At 31.4% G+C, this 19,921-nt stretch overlaps 1 protein-coding gene across 1 annotated transcript in view; it reads left to right on the top strand.

Moving 5' to 3' along the window:
* The first annotated feature begins 9,682 nt into the window (after window positions 1–9,682).
* Window positions 9,683–19,921, top strand: part of Tecrl (trans-2,3-enoyl-CoA reductase like) — a 78,982-nt gene continuing 68,743 nt past the window's right edge. The window contains exon 1 of the mRNA XM_010626692.2: window positions 9,683–9,957. Coding sequence (XP_010624994.1) covers window positions 9,724–9,957 — 234 coding nt within the window. The 5' untranslated portion in view covers window positions 9,683–9,723. The remainder of the gene's footprint in view (window positions 9,958–19,921) is intronic.

The raw sequence follows: 19,921 nt of genomic DNA, 5'->3' as shown, positions 1-19,921 counted from the left end.
TTTAAAAAAAAATCTTTTTTTTTTTTTTTTTTTTTTTTTTTTTTTAACCCCCCACTTCCCAAAAGAGCAAACCTGGGCAAACCCCTTTCAGCTGTAAAGGTATCTGCCTGTTCCCTTTTATTTGCAAATGGCCCTCTGTTTCCCGAGAAAAAAACACCCTTCTGACATTTCCACCAGGGATAAACCATTATCACATTAGGGGTGGGCCAGCCTCTCTCTCTCTCTCTCTCTCTCTCTCTCTGTAAACAGGGAAGGATTGAAAGGGTGAGGGGAGAGCTGCGATATGGGGAAACATAAGAACCAAGTTAAGTCATGTAAAATTACACGATTTGAATGATGAATGTAACTGTATTATATACCTAAAATGTATCAATAAACTTAAAAAGCATAAAAAGTCTTTCAAATCATAGGCAAAATACTTTACCAATATATATTCCAGGCATATATTAAATTTTTCTACATTGTAGATAATGACTTTTAAAAACATTTATTAAGAACTGAACAAAGCAAGCAAAAATGGTCACTTTTATTTGAAGGAGCAAAAATAAAGGGTAATAGAGAAACTGTCTTTGCAAGGTGGACTTGGGCTGAATAAAAGAAGAAAAAAAAATTAAATTAAAAGCACACCTTGGGGAACACAGGGCAGACTACCATGAGGAAAGCCATAGAAATGAGCTCTTTGTGGTTTCTGTGTCCTTTTGTGCCATCCACACATTTTAGGACTCCAAGAAAAGTCTACATGTGGGGCTTTGGAGATTATTTGGTGCATTCCCAGGGTTATTGGCCCTTGCTTCTCAGCCTAAGCCCCGCCCATCTCCCTATCTCACTCCCACATATCCTGTAACTCCATTGTGATGTGCATTGTGTTTACTAACATAAAACTTCCTTTTATCCATGTTTCTTTATTGCATCATTTTGATTAATTGTATATTTTCACTTATTCATTAAATTTTATTGAATGCCTACTGTATTATGCACTAGCTACTATGTGCTTTCTTAAAATAGATTGACCCAGATAAATCCTGATATTTAAAAATAATTTTACAATAACTGTACCATATGCTAAGCATCAAAAAATGAGACAAAATACTACAGAAAATATTATTCAGCAAAATGCATTTTAACTTTCTTGTACAGTAAGTATAAATGACCCTGGGGTCCTACTTCATGCTTTAAGAAAATTGTACATGTCTAGGTAGAATTATTAATGGTAGCCCATTTAAAATCTTCAAATGAGTGGGAAGTAGAAATGGCAGAAAAAATGAGTCCTAGTACCCATTTAGAGTGAATGAGAACCAAGAATCAAGACTTAGGTGATTGTTAAGGAAGGTCACATTTTATTGTATGACAGCACACTCCTCAAAATGATTGCTAATAGCTTTAAGTCTCTAAAATTTGGTATACATACACAGACAATCTCAAAAATGGATACTGTAGCATGGAAAAAATCATTTTTCAAAATTTGCCATTTAAAATATATATGGTTCTTTTTGTCATATTGCAATCTAAATTACATCTTGAGAGTCTAAGCATAATTCTGTGCTGAATGATTTAACTGTAGTGATAAATTATAGACAGCTACATATATATTTATCTCTTTATGTGTATATGTGAGGCTATAAACATGATTTGTGATGTGATTATGTTTATAGAGTGTGTATGACTATTTATGGCACTTTATGTTTGTATCACTTTCTTTGTGTTATTTGAATTCTGAATGACTCACTTTTTGTATTTGTAATAATAGCCATTTCAGTCAGTAAGATGATAAGCCCTAAGTACATTACCAGTGTATAATCCTCATATGAGCATTGGCTATTATTATGTTAATGGAAAGTATTTTAATATAGCTGTAAGTTTTTTAAAAATACACTAACTTATACAAATCTTAGGTCATAAATATCAGTCTGAATGGTAACAACAGGATAATCCCAGTGAATTATAAAACAAGGTAATTTTCAATATGATAGTAAATCCCCCAGCTTCCTGACAAAAGTGTCCTTCACATATCTAAGAACATAAAACTTAAAAAATTTGAATTGTGCATTGTATATCTGAATAAGAATACTATTGCTGATTTTTATCTCTGATATTCCTTTTCTACTTATTTATTAGTACACATTTGCAGTATATGCATTTTACAATTATCTTGAGTTGGTACGTGTTCACATTACAGGTTATTTCTTTCTTTCTTTCTTTCTTTCTTTTTTTTTTTTGAATCGCCTTCCTTCCCTCCTCATTTCCTCCCCCTGTAATTCCCCTTTCTCGCTTTTCATTCTTGTCGATATTATTAATTTTAGTGCATGTTTATGGCCTGTAATGTACACATACATTGAGACATATCTAAACTCTACCTGTTTTCCCATCACATCATTTATTTTTAAATTATGAGACAAGACAATTATTTCCTTAATTTGTACTGTATTTTCCTTATCTTTCTGATGTATTTTAAATTTTCATGATCTATGAATAAAGACATATAATAAAAAATAAACTGAGTTCTTGATTTTCAAAGTAAACTTTTATTTTTTGTTTGATCAGAATTCTTGAACAACTTGCCAAATTATTTAGAAATAAAGTTGCATAGGAATTATTTAATTTTGTTTTTAAATATATAGGCATGAGTATTGATTTTTACCCCATTCTTTCAGTGTTGATAAAGAAGCTACAGAGCCCATACCAATCATGAAGAAAATACTGAAAGGAGAAAACACAGACCTGTCTTTGTTCCCCTAATCAAAGTCAGCATGTGCAAGAAGAAAGCACAGAGACTCCAGGGAGGGTACACCTGAGTGTTAGAGAAACCCCAACATGGGGCTGAGGATAGGAAAGGGGGAAGCACTGCCTTCAGAAAAGAGCCACAGGCAGCTAAAGAAAATGTCACAGGCAGCAGAGTTAAAGCCTGAGATCAAAAGGTTTGTACTGAGTAATAATTATTTGAGAAAAAAATAATAAATAAAATTATAAAATATTATAGGATACTTGAGATAAGCACATATGAATGGTGGGGTCAAAGTGACTAGGAACTAAATATTCTCTTCTTTTTCCTGAATATTCTAATTTTACAAAAAAATTAAATCTTACATATAATCAATTAGACTCCGCCTATTTTCTTATAGAAGAGCAAATCTCCATCCAATTTATTTGCTCTTTAGCGAACTATTTAATTTATGATAAGCTTGGTGAAATTGTACCTTCTTTTGCAGTCAGATTTACCAACTACTAATAAATCCATAGGATTTCACCCTACATTTTTATATACCTTAACTATATAATAACCTTCACAGGGAATTAACATACAGGTTTCATTTCTACTTCATCATTATTGATTTTTAAGACAGAGCACACATTTAAATATTAGTTGCAAAATACAGAAATAAAAGTGGAGATGATAACCTAATTTTGCAGTAAGAATAATTACTAGTTCATCTAATATCACACAGCATACAGTACCAGAGTAGGAGCTGTGATCTCCATCTCTCACTTTGAATTTCAGAGCATTTTGCTCTGTGTAAGAGCAACACTGACTTTTCTAATAAGGAAGTATCATATTTCTACTATCTTAACTGATTTATGAATCATGATTGCTTATTGGTAAATGTAACCTTCAAGTGTATAAAACTGACATTTTCCACATTAACAATGACTAGTCATTTCTTTCATTTTCTTGTTGTTTTATGTGATACTCTTTATATAAACAAAATATTTTTCAATTATTTTCTATTACCTGAAATATTAACATTACTGGTTTATATTCTACTGGTTAGAATTAATAATTTCAGGAACTTATAGAACAGAAGAAGATATAAAATATTTCTTCAGGAAAATCAAGTCCCTTTGAGATTGAGAAAATAATTTATTTTGAAGCCCTTTCTGTATTTAACCTCATGACTCAGAACCCATTTCACAGTTCATTGGTATTGCTACAAATGGGAAAATTGCAAAAATAAAGTCTGTATAAGCTTCATAGTGTAAGAGAATAATATATTTGCAGGTATTTAGGGGAAGATGATGGATCTGGACTAGTGTCCTATTTGTTCATGTGGTTATTATAAGTAAAGTTCAGTGTTTTGAACTAGTATTACAGTCATTTAAGTTTGTAAGGGTAAAGAAGAGGAATAATTTGAAAAAGATAATGGAGAGAATAAAGACATAGATCTGAATTTTTGGTCAAATCTGAACAATCACATTGTATCTATTGAATATTTATTTTCTGAAATTTCTGTTTATGTTTTATGAATTGCCATATTACATTTCATAAAAAATGATGAAATCCACATCATGCAACTGTGACAGGTAATGGAAAGTGTGAGATTATCTATAAATTAGAATAAGATGCTTTTGAACCTAAACAATTTTTACAGAACAGTGCTATTTTTAGATGCATATTTTTCGTACATATTTTAGCCCAGTTCAAGAGAACCATAGCTTAATATATATTCTGATGTTCTACTCATGTCTTGCTTTTCTAAACTCCATTTGTAAAACTAGTATAATTTTCTCACGATCATTGATGCAATAAATATGCAAGTGGTTTAAGAGTTGTAGTTTTTTCTCTTTCACCTACCCATCCCTAGATTCAGTGTCTTTCAACATTTATTTAGGTAATGTTAAACACAGGTTAAAAAGATAGTTCTTATTATGAAGTCTTTTCCATTAGTAAAGATGCTCTTAAGCTCCAGTGGCTATATAATTGTGATACCAACAATGGATATATTTCATTAGAGAGGAAAATATATTCATGTGATGGTGTATTCATTCAATGAATAATGCTGAGTAGTTATTATAAGCAGGTATTTTCTATAGCTTGAATATAAATTAGCATATATTTTATGGTCTAGTGAGTGAATTGGTCATTGTCTAAATATTACAAATACTTATGAACAATTATAAAATCCTTCATTTATTTTTTTAATTTTAATTTTTAATTTTATGAGACAGGGTCTGTCTTTGTAGTGCTGGCAGACCTTGAATTCACTATGTAGTCCAGGCTGATATAGAATTTATGCTAGTCCTCCTGCCTCACCTCCCAAGGGTGATAGTTGGGTTTACAAAATCCATTATTTGACAAGACTGTTGATCAGTTGTGAAGTATAACTAAGTCTAGAAAACTGAATTATTATCTACAGAGAGAACTAATAATTATTTAGGAAAGATATGGAAATACATACAGATACTCAAACTTGAGACACCATGAATTAAAAAGCTATAATGTTAAAAAAAAATAAAATAAAAAATCTATAATGTAATTGTAGAAATAAATGCAATATGTACACTTGATCTTAGCACCAAAGTAAAGACAGGATAACAAATGTGCTATCTTTGATGAAAGCTAAATTAATAAGCCAAAAAAAACATAATAGTCCATATAATATTACAAGGAAGAGCTAATGTCTGTTATCACTTAGTAATAGACACTATCCAATACTATCAAGCTATAATAATAAAGCCAATGTGGTGTGCATAAAAGCAATGTGTGATACAGTTTGAGAATTTAGAAATAAACTTATATAAACATTATCATCTAATCTTTGACAAAGAATTGCAGCCAATCAAATGTAGAAATGATAGTGTTTTCAAAAAATGGCATGAGGATGACTGGAAAATCTCATATCTTTTACAAAAATAACATAGTAGTGATTATAGGTATAAATGTAAGTATAAAACCACATAACTTCTACAATAGAGTATAGGAAAATCCACATAATTGCATATTTGATAATTACTTTTTAGATATAAGATCAAAAGCACAATGCACACATTATATTATATTTTTGCACATTTTATATTTTAGTCTATATTATAAACCATTAATATGCAAAATAACCTGCTAAAATATTATAATTCAACTCAGGTTCAAGCCATGAACCTGAAAGTATATATTTATAAGACATATTTCAGGAATGATACATAAAATATATCCAAAAACTAGACTCTTAAAACTCAAACCTAGAAAATAAAAGATTGCAAAGTAGACAAAAGCTCTGAATATACACCATACGAAGGAAGACAAGAAAACTGGAAGCAAGCATGTGAAAATTACTCCACGTCATATGACATTAATGAGTCTTCTATTAAAACAATGAGATAAGATGTTATGACACTTCTAGTGCAATGGCTGAAATCCAAAGCACAGACAATACCAAAGGCTGGTGAGGATTTGGAATGACAGGAACTTCCTTTCGTACATTGTTAGTGGGAATGCAAAATGGTATAGCCAATTTGGAAAATATTTTGCAGTTCCTTACAAAGCTAAACAAAAGTCTACAGTTCAACCTGGAATCATATTACTAGGCATTTACCCAAATAAGTTTAAAATTATATCCACGCAAAGACTTGTGTGTGGGTTGTTATAGCAACAGCCAAACTACCCTTTAATATGTGACTGGACGAGTAAACTGAGGTTCCCTCACGTGAAGAGGTATTATAAAACAATTTAAAAAAATAATGAATTCTCAATATTTGAAAAAACATGGAGGAGACTTAAATGCATACCGAAGTGAAAGAAGCTAACTAATGACGTACTGGCAAAAGTACAGCTACAAAAATGACCAAACATCCTCAAGGGTGAAGGTGATGAGGAATGATGGACTGGTGGAACACAGTATATTTGAAGGTGAGTACAATTATTCTGTTTTGATATTGTCATGGTGGAAACATGATTTTATCTGTTTGTAAAAATGTGTAGAAGAGGAAAACAAAGTTTGCATGATAATTCATAGATGTTTGTTAATAATATCCTTTTAACATCCATTCTTTAGTTGTAAATTATGGTAGTACACTGAGCAAGTTGTCACTAGGAGAAATTGTGCATTAGAGTGAAGTAAAGGGACATATGAAGAAAATGTTCATATTTAGGTTCTATGTAAATTAAAGCTGCTTTTAAAATGGACTGAAAATTATAACCTCAAATAGACAGTAAGTTGAAATGAAATGTTTTTGTTAAAAAAACTATCTACGAAAATAAGAGCAGGATGCCCAAACCTTTTCTATTTAGTCACCATTTCAAATAATTAATGCAATTAGAAAGAAAATTCCAGCTTTTCATTAACTCTTTTTCTATGATATTTTACACTTTTAAATAGTGTTTTAAATTTCTGTATAGTTTACAAATTTATGAGTCTTATCCGGAATTATTTGAATATCAATTGTGTTTTCATTATGATTCATTTTATGTTATATAATACTTTACAAAATACCATTTCGTTTTTAAAATTACTGCATATCTACAGAAATAAGCAAGTAAGGTGACATTTCAGATTTTTTTCAGTGAATAATAGAAATGTATACATGATTTTATTTCTTTGAATTGTGCCTTTTTCTTCCATTTTTCGCTTTCTACATTTATTTTTTATTGTTTTTATGGTGGGTGAGTGTTTATATTTTTAAATTTTGGAATTATCTTACAAAAGTTTTTGAAATGAAAGTAAAATAACTGCATGTGGGTGGTATTCTTTTTCTTTCTTTCTTTCTTTCTTTTTTTTTTTTTTTTTTTTTTTTTTTTTTGTACTGGGGATTGAACTCAAGACCTTGCACTTGGGAGGAAAGCTGCAGAACCACTGAGCTAAATCCCCAGCCCTGTTTTTTCTTTTTAGTCAACTTCCCTTAACTGGATCCAAGTACCAAAACTCATAATTTTCAGAGATAACATGCTGTTAAATTAACCATAGATGGTATCTCTTTCACCAGGTTTCCTGTAATATTCTTTTGTTGTTGTTCTAGGAACCAACCGAGAATAGCAAGTTTTTCTGTGATACACTTATATGGGGTTTATTGATTTGTCTCAGTCTCCCAGTTATTCTTTAACTTTCATATTCTTGGCACTTCTGAAGAGTATTCTTCAGGTCCTTCATGGTATGACCCTCAATTTATCCCCCATATGCTAGTATGGCTGATCTAGAACATAAGTTTTGAAAACAACCAAGAGGTGACAACTTTATCTCTCTGTTATAATGGATACAGCATAGTAAAATATTTACTCATGATGACTAGGGTTAGTCACATGGGTAAGACACTGTTAGTCTGCTATTTCTCTCCCATATGGAATTTTTTCTCTTTAATTATTTACCATTGATTATTTATTGTGAACCAGTGATCAAATGAAACCTACTCTTGAGATTATCTGTATATATTACTTAGAAATATTATGTAAGAAAAACTTGTCCCTTTATTTATAAAGAGATATGTTTCGCATAACCTTATCACTCAAGTGTTCAGGACTTCAAACTTGGGGTCACCTTAACATACATCTCATATTTCAGTCACCAGAAATCCAGATGCAACCCATCTACCATCCAAGTAGCTACCATTTAAGTGCCAATCTCACCTTTATCACCACTGAAAACTGCTCTTCCTACTTCCAGATTAGCCTGTGTATAGTGCACTTTAAATGGAGTAGATTCGATGATATTGCTTTGTTTTCAGGAAGCTAGTTTAATAATCTGTTCAACACATTACAGAGGTTTCTTATTTTCTACAAAGTGCTTCCCAAAGATCTGCAAGACTTCACATCATTTAACACCATTACCTGTCTGATCTCATCCACTATACTAATTACAGTTATGTTTTTAAACCGATACACACCAAAACAAACATATCTTTTGTGCCTTCTAATATGCTTACTATTGAGGGTAGAGCATGAAATGATAATGAAATAACATGAGTCTCCAGTGATTAATATATAGTAAAAAAAGAAAACTACAGTACATTTATTTATAAAAGTGAAGGCTAGCTTCACACCAATAATGGAAAGTCTGTGCCCATAAATTTAGCTTTTTCTTATCACTGAATTTATACCAATATTCTAGAATATGTTTTATTACTATTCTTCCAAATTACAGCAACATATTTTTCAATTGCTTACTCTACAGATATACATATTTGAGATTATATCCAATCTCTTCTCAAATTTCTTAATTGTTTTAAATTTTCATTCAGGGACTATTTATATTTTCCATAATTTAGTGTTATGAGAAATAAGATGTTTTTTACTGATTTTATACTGTGTATCAATTCAATGATTTTACAAAGGAATAAACGTGTAAAAATGTTAATATAATGTTTATTTTAATTTTATTTTCATTCCTATTTTCTGAGTTGTAGCTTTGTGCTCTGCGTATGATATTTGCAGTTTGTCATGTTTGTATGCCTTTATTATTTTACACTGTGCAGCTACCTTATTAAACTATTTTAAATGTACAATTAATACTGAAGAAAACAATTTCTTATTTTGAAACTTTCATTAAATATGTACTTATTACGGATACATGTCACTTATTTTTAATTTGCACTTTTATTATTTTTATAATATGAGATATATACTCTGGTAAAGTTAAATACATCTAAAAATGAAGTGCATGTATAAGTATGCCTATGTGTGAATACTCATGAATCCAGAATTTGGAGATATCAAGAACATCTGTTCTTTTCTTGTTTTGGAATTTCAGATAAGAGTGGTAATATTAAGAAACAGAGATAACAGGAGAAAGCTAGAAATACTTCAGGTGCTGGTAAAATAATACTCCACACTACAGAATTCTCAACAGTGTGCTATATATAGAAATAAGATCAGCCATTGTTTTCAAGCCTGCTAAATAAAACTGGACGGTCGTAGTGGCAGGCCACTTGGTCTCTCAGCATTCATCAGCAGTATTTAACTGGTGCATAGGGCACACACAGACAAGTCTCCTGTTTACATGACAGATTCTCCAGCTAGTTTACAGAATGTTCAAAAGCCACAAGTCCCTTGCCTCAGAACGCAAAAGAGAATTATACTTTCGAGGAGTTTCAAGGTCCACAATGAGGAATGATCTGAGAAGTTTTCAAACTTTGTCGCAATTTGTACTCTCAGCGGGTCCTCTAAAATCAGTTCCAGCCCTCAAACATTCAAAAACTGCTTACTTTGAGATTGAAATACTTGATGCTCAAACCAGAAAAAAGATATGTATTATGAATAAGGTGAGTTTTGTTTGTTTATTTATTCAAAATTTTCTTGACTCCAAGATTATTGATCACTTGATTAAATACTAACAGCACTGCACTAAAATAAATTATTGATTTTAAATCTTAATTTCAGGGTGAACAAGAGAGACTTTATTCATGGTTTTGGGAGAAAGTATTCATGGCATCTTTTATACTCAGTTAAAATTAATTACATGATAATTAATAGCTAGGTTCTGGTTTTCCTGAACTTGTTAAGTATTATCTAGAAATAAAATTTGTACTGAAAAATCTCTCAGTCTATATGAAAATTATCTTTAGATCTGTTTTTAAAGAACATCAACAAATATGAATATTACCATAGGATTTTAACAGTACTTAGAGAAAACTGCAAGCAAAGTCACAGAAGTCACTAATAGTATTATTTAGTATATATCATAAAATCTAATCATATTTTTGGTTTGTTCAATTATATGCTACCCATCTATAGTCATATTAACAAATATGTCACTACTGAATGAAAAAATTTATACATCTTAGGTTAGAAAATTCAAAGATTTTCTCTAAGCATGCAAAGAATTTAATAGTTTAACTGATGAGAAAGATTAATATTTTTATTTTTTAAAAATGTATTTTACCATATGGAAATATTAGATTTTGCTGTTATCTTCAGAATAAAATTTAATCATTTATTCCATGTAGCCATTCTCTATCTGAGCTTCTAGAGAAGCTGTAAAGAAATTATTCAGTGCTTTAAATCAACAAGATTATATATAATTTTATTAATTATAACAGTACAGATATTTTCAGATAGAAAATAAAGTGTAGGACATTTTATAATTTCATGTGTATCATAAGTATGTGAGATTCAAAACCACTTCCTTATATATAATTATAGAATTTAATTTTTCTATAATTTAACTGGGGCCAAATATAAAATAGAATTTTGATGTATGAATTTTATTCATGACAAGATTTATTTGTTTATTATGTCAGAACATCACTTGGATTTTTAAAAAGTATTCAAAGATGATTTAAGTCTAAAAACTAAAATTCTTATCAAGAAATTGCTGATGTTTACAACCTCTCACTATCAGATCTCAAAACTTAGGAGAGGAGCATAATCAGACCAGGAAAAAATTATAATGGATTGAATGGAAAGAAAACACGTCACAGATTTCCACTTTTGAGTAATAAAAAAACAATCATCTTTTAATGATTTTTCATCCCCATGTAAATTTTCTGCTTTGGAGAATGTATTTGAAGGTAAAACGGGAAATTTACAAATCTGAATATTGACTAAATTGCAAAAATTATGCATTCAGCAAGTCATCATTCTTTAGAGCTGAGAATTTTTTCTTGGGAATCTTACATTTAAACTTGAGCCCTTGTATGTGCATCTCAGCAGCAAAACCTGACAATCTGAGGCCAAACAAAGGATTAACTGGATTCCTCCTCCTGCATAGCAACCTACTTGGTGTTCAAGTTGCTGCATTCATATTTGACTTCATAGCAAGAATTCTTTTGTCTTGTTGTTATTTTATAATTTGGTATATGTTTTAAGTATAATGGCCCAGTTAAAATGAATCAATTTACACATCTTTGCTTCAAAATTTGTAGTGGTTTGATGTATAAACATAAGAAATCTTAATTTTCTAAAACAGTAACTAGGTAGTAAGGTTGGGTAAAATGCATTTTTTTTTTGCACTTGGATGAATCCTGTATATATATATACATTTTATATATATACATATATATAAAATGTTGCTTAAAACTTAATTCCAGTCTTTCAGAACTTATTGTGTTAGGAAGTAGTATATCTTAAATAACTATGATCAACTTTGGAAATAAGCATACTTAGACTTAATCCCTACAGAGTCACTCCCTATACATCAAGCCTTAGGAAAGACACTTAATTGCTTATCCCTGGCACTTTAACATATATTAATTTGGTATATATGTTAATAAAACCTTGTTTTTTAAATCTTACAACAAAGAGCAGCAATAATATATGAGAAAAGCTCAAAATAATACCTTGGCCATAATTGGAATAATATGATTTTTTAATATTCAATAACCATTTGAAAAGATGCTGTTAGTATATATAAAAAGCTAAGAAAGAATAAATGATGAGTCTCTTTCATAGCAGACATAGACTTTAAATTTTATTATTTGATAATTGATTATCCATTGATATGATTTATTTTAATGCTTCATTTAGGTGGAATATTTTCCAATATCTTGTGTAGACTATAAGTATCTAGTTAAATATGCTGATGCAGAATGTGTCCTTTGTGTCCAAAAGAGCAAGGCTCAAAATATTACTAAAAATGTTATGATGATTCCTGAAATTAAAGAAAATACATGGATCATATTCTCTTCATGAGACACACACACTCATACATACAAAATACACCAAACAATCAACAAAAACACTACACTATCTTCTCCGGTTTTGCCCTATTTGTCTTGTTCTTTTCCTAGCTTTTCCTGCTCTGCCTTCATCCTGTCTTCTCTTTCTATCCAGATCCCATTCTCTGTAAGTGCTCTGAGCTGGAACTTGTTGGAGTCCAACAAGCATAGGGCAACCCTGGCTAAATCCAAAGGTCCTTTCTCATGTTCATCAGATCTTCCTGTGGAAAAAATTACTTGTGATTCAGAATAACATATCCATGTATACATATATATATCTATGTACATATATATGTATATATATGTATATATATATGAATGTATATATATGTATATATATGAATGTGTATATATATGAATGTATATATATGACTATATATATGTATATATATGAGTATATATAGATAGCTATGTGTGTGAATATATATGCAATGTGTGTACTTGAGAGTATATTTTTAATCTACAGAGAATTTCATTAGCTTTTCTCTTTATTCCTCAGTGATGCTTCATCATCTTATTTACTAATTAGAGATTATCAATTCAAACTTCAGATTTTTTTCCATCTATAGAATTTTACCATATTGAATCACAGTTGTAAATATCATCTAGTTATTGGTGACTTACAAACATATAACTGCAGCCTATCCTTTTCCCCCTGAATTCAAAAAACTCCTGTCCCTATCTGCCTGTCTCTATCTATTCATCTATTGTCATCTGTCATTTACCTGGATCTTTCCTAGGTATCTCAAAGTTCACATATCTAAAACTGAGCACTTAAGCCTTCCTCCAGTAATTTTACACAGAACTCTGCAAGTAAATAAGTGAAAATTGACTATATCCTTAAAATTGCTCGGGCCAAAGACTGGGAGGAGCAAGGTTCATCTCCTAATCTCACACACCCTCAGCAATCCATCTTCTTGACAGTACTTTCAGATGTCTCTAGCCTGACAAATTCCCATGACCTCTCATGCCAGCACTCCCAACACTTTATCCTGCTTCTGTCCTTGGCACCTCCAAGAAGCAGCTGGCATTAGACTGTTAGAGTGTGTCAGATAATAATGTTCGCTTGTCAAAACTAGCCTTGTACCTGCCTCTATATGACGACTGTCATGTTTTCCTGGAATCTTTTCCTGACTATGTAAAACTGAATAACATGCCAAGTTTCTTTATTATCTCTTTTTTTAAAAAGTCCTCCATGAGACTTATTACCATACAACGGCTATTTTTGTTTTTATTTGTTTGTTTTTCACTCCAGTCTTCTACATTTAGAATAGTGCTTCAAAGAAAAGGGTTAACCAGTGTACATCAAATAAAAGGAAACTTGCTCAAGTAATGAGTAGATCTTACACTGCATTCATTTTTAGTAGAGACGACTTTAAGCAATAGAGCTGTAATATTTTTAAATACATTTCATATGCTAAATTATTATTTGGATAAATGTAGATATCTTTATAGAAGAAAAATTTCCACAAACTATTCCACCTTACAGGAAATGCATTCTAGCTTATCTTGAACATGGATGCACATACTTTAACTTTGCACTTATATATAATTTATTAGCAGGTAATCATGTTCTGGTAACTAAATGTAACATCATTGTTGTCAAGCATACAGAGAATATTTATTTAACTAATTTAGTTATTTCCATGCATGATTAAAATACATCATCAAAGATGATACATTGGAGACAATAAGAAAAACATTTAAACATTTATCAATGAACTATTTCCATTTGTGGCCATTCTTTGTCTCACATCTATTTTGGAAAATGTCAGAAGCTTATCTGGTGATAAGTCACTGATTCAAGAGCATGGTCATGCCACTAAAAACAGGACTGATAAATATTTCCAGTATCTTCCTATTCTCTTTTCTTTGATCTTTTTTTTCCAAGCAAACTAACCTCAAGGGCCCTCTTTCTTCTAGTGTTTTATTTTCTCTGTATCATAACTCTCAGAAAACTTTACTAAGGAGTTCACACAAATAAACAAAGTACTAAAAATTCTTCATTCTTGCTAATTGTAACCAGCCATCAGCAGAAAATAGTAGAGAAAATTATAGAATATTGAGACTGCATAGAACTTGTACCTTTAATATTTTACTTAGAAATTCTGAGAATACTTAACTTTTGACTGTTTTCCTTTAAGCTCGTGTGTCACAAGACACTTCCCATATTAATTCTTTAATGTCTTCATCTGCAGAGTTGAAAAGGAATTTGCCTTCAAATGAACTCTGATAGTGTTCAGAAACCATGTACATTGAAATGACTAATGTCTCCTCTTTTTCCTCTTCTTTCTTCTACTTTTCCTCCCTGTAATCCTTTCTCTCACATTCATGTCTCCTCAGTCGTCTTCTTAACTCTTATGAGGTAGCATAACATAAGGTTTCTGTTCAGATAGACTTAAATTTTAATATAAATCTAACGGCATGTTTTCTTTCTCCTTGGGCATAATACAGTATCTCTGGCCTTTATGATACTTTCCTGAAAGGGAGTTAGGACACCTCCTTTTATAGATGAAGAACCTGTGGCACAGAGAATTGAAATTAAGTGTGTGGTAGCACCAAGCTTTGAACTCAGGCAACATATAATACATGCTCAGCTCTTTTGATTCAGTATTTTTAATTTTTTAACAAGTGCTTCTAACACACTCTCCTTGAGAGATCTTAGTGATTTCCAGTAGCCTGAATTCTCAGGTTTTATCTAATTTCATCATCGACTGTGTGACTTCTGATTTACACAGTCTTTTAAGAATAGAGTAGTAATTTCAAAAGATGACTATTATGGGCTGGGGATTTAGTTCAGTGGCACCATGCTTGCCTCACAAGCCCAAGATCCTGAGTTCGATCCCTGGTACAAAAAAAAAGTCAAACACAAGATATCTATTAGCACTGCCATTGGAAACAAAGATGGGCTCTTAAATACTATATTCTATTTTTTAGATCTAGGAAGTAAAAATATATTATGTATGTTCAGTTAAACAGCAATTAAACATATTTAAAAATCTCTAACATTAAATTAAGGACGAAACGCAGAATCAAAAATTTATAGTATAAAAATTATAGGAAATTAAAATGAATCATATCTCCTGAGAAAGGAACTGAACATAATTATTTTAGGGGAGTATAGGGGACACCCAATATCCACTACTACTTTTCTTTTTTTGTTGTTATTTTTTGTTTTTTGTTTATTTGAGACAGGGTCTTACTACACAGTGAGGCTGATCTGAAACTCACTGTGTAGCCCAGGCTGATCTTGACTCATAGTGATTCTCCTGCCTCAGCCTCCTGCGTGCTGGAATTACAGATGCACCACCGTGCCCAGCTCCATTACTACTTTTCAAATATACTTGCGAATTCTCAGCATAGTTCTAGTTCCCAAAGGTTCATTGTGTGTGGATTAATATTATCTACCTTGAATTAGATTTCTCCCAAAAATGGCAGATTTATTATATTGCAACAGTTTACAATGTAGTGAGAGACAGAGTGAGGCAATGGTTTATGCCTATAAGTAAGATGCATTTGTATTTGCTTTTAAACTTTACAAATTTTTGTTTTATCATCTTAATGTGTTACTTAGCAGTCTTATTCTCGGTTCCCTTTAACCAAGATTGTGTAATGACAACATTGTATGTGGAAAGTACCATGTTTGTTTCATGATTAGCTTTATGTAAATGAAAATTGTATTTTCCAGCATGGCAATATTTTAGAAGTATTAAGCTGGAAAGGTTTGTTTCACCAAGGTAGAAAACAACACATTTCTAATATGTCATTTATAACTTATTTGTTGTATGAAACAAATTATTATTATTATCTGAAATGATTACAAAAGAGCTCTTAGTATTTTTTCAAAGGGATTATCTTTGAAGGGTTTAAAAGTTTTGAGTTTTGGGCCAGGGATTTAGCTTAGTGGTTCAGCTGCCTGCCTTGCAAGCGCAAGGACCCAAGTTCAATTCCTGGTACAAAAAAGTTTTGAGTTTTCTTTCACAACTGACAATAATTGTACATATTTTTAGGAATAATATTATGCTGTGATAGACACATATATTGCAGAGTTATCAAATTAGCCTATTTAGCACATATATTAGCAAAAATATTTATTTTTTATGGTGAAAACTTTTCAAGTTTTCTGTTATGGCTATTTTCAAATGTACAATATCTCTTATCAGCTCTAGTCAACTTCCTGTATGACAGAACACCAGAATTCTTCTTCTTGACTAGTATGTAATTGTAATTTTATTCCTTCACTAATTTCTCTTTTATCTCCATCCATGGCTGACTACAGGGACTATGTGTATAGTATTAGTTCTTGTATTTCAAAGTCAGCTCTCAAGTTCCAAAACACATGCACCTGTTACATATACAATGACATACTGTACATATGGAGATATAAATATTACACAGCAACTAAATGGTAAACATAAGATGAATATGGTCTAGAAAATTATATAAACAATACTACAAAACAAATATAGACCATTATGTGGATTCTGTGAAATGAGAGCTACAATTTATTTCCCAATGTATCTTTTATCATGTAAGCACTGTTTATAATTAAGATGTAAATAATATATCATTACTGATGTACAGGTCACTTTAGTTCTCTATTTAGAAGTGGCTCACAGATAAATAACTTTTGGACAATGCATTTAGTAGTATAGTTGACATATCCCAGATTCTGTGATTTTTCCAAATTTCTATATTGACACAATAGAAAGTTTTGATCAATGATTTATTACTTATATACTTATTAGTTGAGATAGCTGTTCAAGAGCTCTATTAAGTTTTTGAATCATGCCTCAGAAATAATTCCTATGAGGAGGACAAATTATTGTAAAGTAATTTTAGTTCAAAGATACCTAACTATTGGGAAAGGAGCTAGGTAATTTGAGTGGTAAAGAGTTGTCAATGGAACAGGAAAGCCACCTGAGAAAAGCAATGTTTATGCTCATCCTGGATAGTGACTGAATGAATAGAATGAGGGACATGATAGATTCTTCAGAAATAGAAAGAAGAAGATATATTTGTTTGTCAGGGGTGAGGTTTGGGAAAAATGCATGAATGATGATGAATTGTTATCTTGAGTAACAGCAGCTCTTGAAACTGGTAAAATTTACCGTCTCTGTTTTATGGTATTTCATTATTTTCTTATGTGGACAAGTGGACATGCCAGTAGGAAGCATTGTGTTCCTTTTGAGTTGGAGATCTCTGTGAGTTAGTCAAGAAGGGAAAGTCAGTCATTATCTGTTGGACCCATGTGTTCAACATGCTGTGCTACATACCATTCCTGGAGCACATTTTGTAATTCCCATTCCATGAGTTTGGATCAAATTCCAGGGCTTTGCCTAATGTCTTCTGTTACAGTCTATTAATTCTCATTCATTCCATATGGTACAACTTGTAGCGCTACTTGTATTCTCCTAAACAGATGTGTTCTTCATTTTAGGAGTGATTGTTTCAAGTACCCATTGTATCATTTATATTCTCTAGAATTTAGTAAGGCTTATTTGTAAACTATTGTAGAAATTTTAAATAACTTCGTGTATGTACAATCTCACAATGTTAACAGTAAAACAAGGCTTGTATTTAAATATCAGTAGTTTTTAATTTTTTCATTTTCTTTTAAAATATATCAGTCATGAGAAAACTGAAATAAAAAAATCTACTTTTTCCTGTAGTTTGTCAAACAGTGAAGTAGATAAGGCAAAAATGACTTTTTCCATATTATCAAGATTACAACAGATCAAGTGAATTTAAAGTTGTACAATAAACGCATCCTGGATGTAAAATTAAAACTTGTCATACCCAAGATTTTCTTTGATTTTAATTGAATGATTTTTGTTTTAAATGTAGAAAACAACTTATAGCTAAAAATGAATTGAATTTTGGACCAATAAAACATGAAAAAAACTTGATGCTTTTTAATTTTTAAAATAACAATAGTAAATATTATTATTAGTAGTAGTATTGTTATTATTTGTACTGGGGATCTTACTCAGGCCCTTGCACTTATGAGGCAGGTGGCAGAACCACCAAGCCAAATCCCTTCCTTGCTATTTTTTAAACATTCTAGTACAGTAAAATAAACCCAGAAACATGTTATGAAAATAAAAGGTAAACCTTTCCGAAATAAATATTAGGATAGCACATTATGCAATTAAAGGAAAGTTCGTTTCCTGTTAAATCAATATTGAATAAAGAAATTCAATTGTTGAAAACACATAATTTAAAAAGTGCTTGAGGTTTAGGTTACATTTATTTTTTGTTTGTTTATTTGTTTTTGTTTTGATTTTTTGGTACCGAGGATTGAACTTGGGTCCTTGTGCTTGCGGGGTAGGCGCAGGAACCACTGAGCCAAATATCCGGTCCTAGGTCACATTTCTATGTGGCAAAGCTAGTGGTGAAATAATGAGTATATTCGAGATAGGTATAAAGATTTGAGTGTTAACCTGATTCTGTTATTCAATTTGAATAAGCAACAGCGCTATGACTGGCTACTATATCTTAGGTTACATGCTATTAACAATCTAATATTTTCCCTTACCATAAAATGAATGAACTACTTGGAAAGAAATGTTATTTTTTTTTAAATGTATCATGATACATAACAAGTTTAAATCAATTTATACTAAGAAAACAGGAAACAATTAGTCTAATAAAATTTCAGCATAATGATAATTAAAGAATCACAGGTATAGGAGACACTTAAAAATCATAAGATCATATAGCGCAATACAATAGGTTGGATGGCGTAGAAAGCCCAAGCCGGAAGGAAGGAGCATATTAATGGCAAAGATGTGGGAAAGTCATAACAAGGCTCCTGGCCTACGGGAGTGAACTGTTGTGTTGTGTCGCAGAATGGAGCACACAGAAAACAGTCGCACGTCTGGGCTCGCGAGCGAGAGTCCTGATGCACTGCTGAGGCACTCGGAGTCTTTTCTTGCAGATCATCACCCTCAGAGTAATCTCTCAGCTTTGCCTTTCAGAAAATTAAATTTGACAACCATGAGGAAGATAGAATAGGTAGGAGGAGGTCCGAAGACAAATCAGTAAAGTTGAGAGGTACAACTCCGGGAGCCTATTCAGATGCCATGTTTGGGAGGGAACGTGATACCACGGGACCTGCTAGGTGTTGCAAGCACGTCAGCCAAGGCGTTTCCTTCCCTTACATTGTATGGGGATAAATTATCTTACTGAAGGAGAACCAAAGTACCATGTGCGTCACAGAGTCTTGAATAAGTTAGAATATAGGTAACAAATTGAAATTTACAAATTAAATAAAGTTAAATTATCAAAGACATTAAATATATTAGACATCTATAATTTTAATGGAATTTATTTTTGTACCAGAGATCAAACTCTGGTCCTCGTGCTTGAGAGCAGGCAGTGGAACCACTGAGCTAAATCCCCGACCCTTTAATTGAATTTTTAATGGAATTTTCACATTATAATAAGAGCACTAAGGATAAAATTTTCTGAACATATGTATAATCTGAGTTTGATAATAAATGTGGAGCAGTTCAAAGTAAAGATAAATCTTTGAGCACATCTTTAGGATGCCCTTAATATTACATAT

The sequence above is a fragment of the Fukomys damarensis genome, unplaced genomic scaffold (genome assembly GCF_012274545.1).
Source record: "Fukomys damarensis isolate Sample0158 unplaced genomic scaffold, DMR_v1.0_HiC HiC_scaffold_35, whole genome shotgun sequence".
Taxonomy (NCBI): Eukaryota; Metazoa; Chordata; class Mammalia; order Rodentia; family Bathyergidae; genus Fukomys; species Fukomys damarensis.
Note: the sequence above shows the minus strand (reverse complement) of the source record. Positions and strands in the feature narration are given on the sequence as shown.